General features: G+C 39.1%; 1 protein-coding gene across 1 annotated transcript in view; it reads right to left on the bottom strand.

Moving 5' to 3' along the window:
- Positions 1-3,966, bottom strand: part of LOC145417744 (uncharacterized) — a 161,203-nt gene extending 157,237 nt beyond the window's left edge. The window contains exon 1 of the mRNA XM_080286352.1: positions 3,716-3,966. Coding sequence (XP_080142478.1) covers positions 3,716-3,725 — 10 coding nt within the window. The 5' untranslated portion in view covers positions 3,726-3,966. The remainder of the gene's footprint in view (positions 1-3,715) is intronic.
- Positions 3,967-5,034: the final 1,068 nt, after the last annotated feature.

Here is a 5,034-nt window from a genome sequence, read left to right as displayed (position 1 = left end):
ACACCTTCATTAAGTACCTTTATTAAGTACCTCTACTGTATAGAACACCTGTATTAAGTACCTCTATAAAACATCTCTATTAGGCACCTCTATAAAGCATTTCTATTAAGCACCTCTATAAAGCATCTCTATTAAGCACCTCTATAAAACACCTTTATTGAGCACCTTTATCAAGCATCTTTATTGCCGACAACCTTCTCTCACCACCTCACGTTCTTCTCACCTAAATCTCTCTCTCTCTCTCTCTCTCTCCCAATTCCCGGTCGACCCTTTCTATCTCCTCTCATCCTTCTCCTTCTCTCACTTTTCCCAACTTTCAATTACTCCACATTAACCCCCCTTCCCTCCCTCCCTCCCTCCTTTCTCTCTCTCTCTCTCTCTTAAATAAATGAAATACGATGATAGCGCCCCAGCTCATTAACGAACCCTTCCTTCCGATGACTTTTTTTTTTTTTTAGTTAATCCATCACCAGACATTAATTATCTCAGCGTCTCCCGTAGAGAAGGGGTTAATGAAGGATGAAGGAAACCGTCTGAAGGAACCAAATTAAAACAATAAAGTCCTCGCATTGAAGTGATTAGCCTGTTCTGATCGAGGTCTATTTTATTCCCATCTCCAGACGATTTTATTCAGCTAAGATTATTATCGAGGGGTTAGAATAAGACGGTTTTTCAGCTTGATATAAGTTTCGAAGGGTCAGACAGACGATTTTATTCAGCGTAAGACAGGCACTTCGAACTGGAAGGGGGGGTACATCAAGCCTTCATTAACCCCTTCACTGCGATTTTATTCAGCCGAGTGAGCCATAGGTGCCTGTGTAAAAAAAAAAATAGAAAAATGAACACCACACTTTTTCGAAAATTAATTGAGATCCAGGTTCTAATGGAGTCTTTTTTTTTTTTTTTTTTTTTGTTAATGGAATGAGCTTTTAATTGGAAAGAGTTTTGGCCTATTTAATCTCGTGGTGTATTTTTCATTCTGCTCCTCTCATCGTTGGGGTAACTCTTGTGTTCTATTCCTGGTAACGTTAGGGGTTTTTATATAGGGTGGTGATGATGATGATGATGATGATGACGAGGAGGAGATACAGGAGAAGGATGGCGATGACGATAGTAATGATAATGATGATGATGGTGATGATGACGATGCGATACTGACTGTGTCAATATTGCCACCACTAATCGTTTTATGGTCGGAACAACTCTAAAATTCTATTACAGCTAACACACACACACACACACACACACACACACACACACACACACACACACACTACTCCCTCTCTCTGACCCCTGCATATTTACCTTTCTTTCCCAGACCTTCCTTTTCTCATACTGTCAAAGGTTCTCTCTCTCTCTCTCTCTCTCTCTCTCTCCCCCTCTGTTTGACAATGTACACTAATAATGAACCTTAAGCTTCGGGAAAGAGGATAATGAAGGTAGGTAGGGATGGAGGGAGGGAGGGAGGGTTGGAAAAACGGAGGAGGAGAAAAAGGAAGGGAAAGAGAGAAGCAGGGAGGGAAAGAAGGAGGTAGGGAGAAAAATAAAGGGGTAGACGTGGGAAGGAAAGAAGAAAAAGGAGGTGGATAGAATGGGAAGGAATGGAGAAGCAAGAGAGGAAGAAAGGAAGGGGAACGACTGAAAAAAAAAAACTGCTTAGTGAAGGAAGGAAGGAAAGAAATGAGGAAGGAAAAAAAAGAGTACCGTACAAAGGAAGAAAGGTAAGTAAGGAGAGAGGGAAGGAAAAAAAATCAGAGAATAGGAGAAATATGACAAAGAAAGAAAAGTGGAATAAAGAGAACGATAAATTAAAATAAGAGAGACTAAAGAAAGAACGTAGGAAGGAATCAGAACTAGACGGAAGAAAAAAGAAGACCGCAAAGAAGGAAAGATTAAAGAATTAGGCGAGAGGCTGGAAGGAAGGATGAAAAGAGGAAAAGAGGAAAGAGAAAGGAAGGAAGAAAATGAGTGAAAATGAGTGAATGAAGGAAGGAAAGAAAGAGAGAATGAATGAATGAAAGAAGAAACTGTAGGAGTAAAGAAAGGGAAGGAATGGAGAATGAGAATGAAGGGATGAATGGCGAAAGAAGGAAAACGAAAGATGAAAATAAGAAAAGAAAAAGAGACAGAAAGAAAAGACAGTAAAGAGAGAAAGAACTGTCACCAGAATACCAGCCTTCCTAACTCACCCTTCTCTCTCTCTCCCTCTTTTCCCGCATTCTCATATTTCTCTCCTTCTCTCCCCTGCCATTTCTCTTTCTCCTCTTTTCTCTAATCTTCTGTCCTCTTCTCTCCCTCGTCGTTTCTCCTCTTTTATCCCCTCACATCCTCTTCTCATCTCACCTCTTTTTCTTCTCTCACTCCACAATTCTATATTTCTCTCCTCCTCTCCCCTACCATTTCTTCTTTTCTCCTCTTCCCTTCTCTCCTCTATTCTTCTGTCCTCTTCTCTCCCTTCCCCTCTTCTTCTCTATCCTCTCCCATCCTCTTCTCATCTCTCCTTCCTTTCTCACAATTTATCTTCATTTTTCTTTTTCCTTGTTTTTCTGTTGCTTTTTCTTCCTTCCCTTCATTAACTACATATCCTTGATTTAATTTCCTTCAATCATATTTCCTCTCTTTCTTCCTCCTTCCCTCCTTCCTTCCCTTACTAACCTCTATTAGATTCTTCTTTCCTTCCTCCCTCCCTACCTTCCTTCATTCATTTTCTCCTTCACTTCTCTCTCTCTCTCTCTCTCTCTCTCTCTCTCATTTATCCTCCTCCTCCTTCCCTTCCTTTAAGAATTTTTGTATATCAATCCTGCCTTTTTTTATTTTCTCCCTTCCTCTTTCCTCGTTTGCATATTTACTTTCCTTAGCATTTTTTACATCTTTACTGTATCCTCTCTCTCTCTCTCTCTCTCTCTCTCTCTCTCTCTCATGGACAAGCCTAATGACTGGTTGTTCTCTCTCCCACTGACTGGTTGGCTTTGGTCGGGGAAGACAAGGGGAAGTGAATGAAGACAATAGTGAATGAAGAAATAGTGAAAGGAAATGAATAAGGACGGGCGGAAGTGAGTCAGAAGTGAAAATGAATGGAGTGGATATGAAATGAAAGAAAAGTGGTGTATGAATGAAGGCAAACTTATGTGAATGTAGAAAGATGAAGGAAAGTGACTTATGTGAATGATGCAGTAGGGAAGTTAATGAAGGAAAGTTATTTGAAGTTAATTACATAAATGAAGGAACAGAACTGAGCTTTGGTGAAGGAAGATAAGAAAATAAAGTGAATGAAGAAGAGTGAACTGAAGGAAATGAATGGAAGTGAAAGATGAAAGGGGAGTGAATGAAGAGAAGAGAGTGGAAGTGAGTGAAGGCATATGAATGGAAGTGAATGATGATCAGTAGTGCATTAAAAAAAAAAAAAAGTGTAGCCTAGGGGAGTGAATGAAGACAATAGCTGACTTGCACGAAGAAAACTGAAAAAGTGAATGAAAACAGTGAAGTGAATGAATGAATGAACAAAGGTGGGGAAGTGCAGGAAGAAATGAGCACAGACTGTTAGAAGATACATAAATGAAGTACAGGAAGACAGACGAAAGTGACTGAAGACAGGTGGAAGTGATCTAGGAAAAGTGAACTGAAAAGTGAAATAAAAAAATAAAGATAATTCCGTTTCTCTCCCCCTCCCCCCTCTCTCTCTCTCTCCTACACACCTGTAATTAGTACTGCTCACCTGGCGGCATGTCCTGGGCAGGGCAGGTGAGGTGAAGTGACGTCACGTTGCCATGGTTACCTCTCACCTCTTCTCACTCACTCACTCTTTTACTTTTTGCTGCCTTTCTCTCTCTTTCTCTCTCTAGTTTCTCTGTCTTACTATTGAGCTTCTGTCGCTATCTCTCTTTCTGCAGCTTAATTTCCACCTCCTTTTACGCTCTTATTCCTTGCTTCCTCACTCTCTCTTTCTCTCTTATTTCTGAGTTTCTGTCACTACTGTATATATCTTTCTTTAGCTTACTCTGCCTCCCTTTTATTCTCGTACCACTGAACACTAGTCACTTTCTTTGTCACACTCTTTTTGCTTTTTTCCTTTTAAATTTAAACTCTTGTCACTTGCTCTTTCTTCTTTTTCTTCTCACTCTTACTCTTTTCTTCTTTCTCTTTCTAACGTTTCAGTTCGTCACTCACTTCCTTAAACGTCACCTTCCCTTACGTTTTATCTCTTGCCACTTAAACTATTATCTTTTTCCCACTTTTATTCTTGTCCTTTTCCTCCTCTCTCTTACTCTTCAATTCTTCTTACTCATTTTTCTGTTCCTCTTCCTTCTTTCTTTCTTTTTTTTTTTCTCCTGTACTTGTCACTTTCTATGTTTTCTGTTTTTCTCTCCCTTCTACTCTTGGGTTTCCCTCCCTCTCCCTCTTTCTGGTTACACTTCTTTCCTCCTTTCCCAAGCTCCCTCTCTCCTACTTTCCGTCTCTTATTCCTTTTCCTTCTCTCTCTTTTTACTCGAGCCAGATAGTCTCTCTCTCTCTCTTATCAAAGCTCGTTCACTAACTTTAATATTCAACAGGTCTTTTGCATCAGATCACTTTAACCTCTCCATGCTCCGTACAACTCTAGCATTTTGTTCCATTCAACACCAGTAGGTTTTGTTCAGGTGAGAGTGAGTCATAGGAGCCTGAGAGAGCTAACATGAGAGAATTTTAAAACGTGATTTAACATTACCGGTATATCTACATTTTTTTCCCATATATATTTCGTGTTTATATACATCTAGGTATCACCATCCACTCTCCATATAAATTCTGTCTATATATATTTACACCCAATGGTTCTGTTTATATAAGAATTGTTTATATAAAGGCACACATTGTTTAATATATATTTTGTCTATATAGCCTACGCATTAACTCTTCTTGATTTATACAATTTTTTCGTCGTGTATAAAAATGAACACTTCAATGTTTACATATATTTTGTCTTTATATAGGAACGTCACTACTTCATATATACATTTTCTACATATATACACATCACTAGTCTTTATTCATATA

Source organism: Coenobita brevimanus, chromosome 111 (genome assembly GCF_032717465.1).
Source record: "Coenobita brevimanus isolate Jiangsu-jjx chromosome 111, ASM3271746v2, whole genome shotgun sequence".
Taxonomy (NCBI): Eukaryota; Metazoa; Arthropoda; class Malacostraca; order Decapoda; family Coenobitidae; genus Coenobita; species Coenobita brevimanus.
This window is presented reverse-complemented; position numbering and strand designations above follow the sequence as displayed.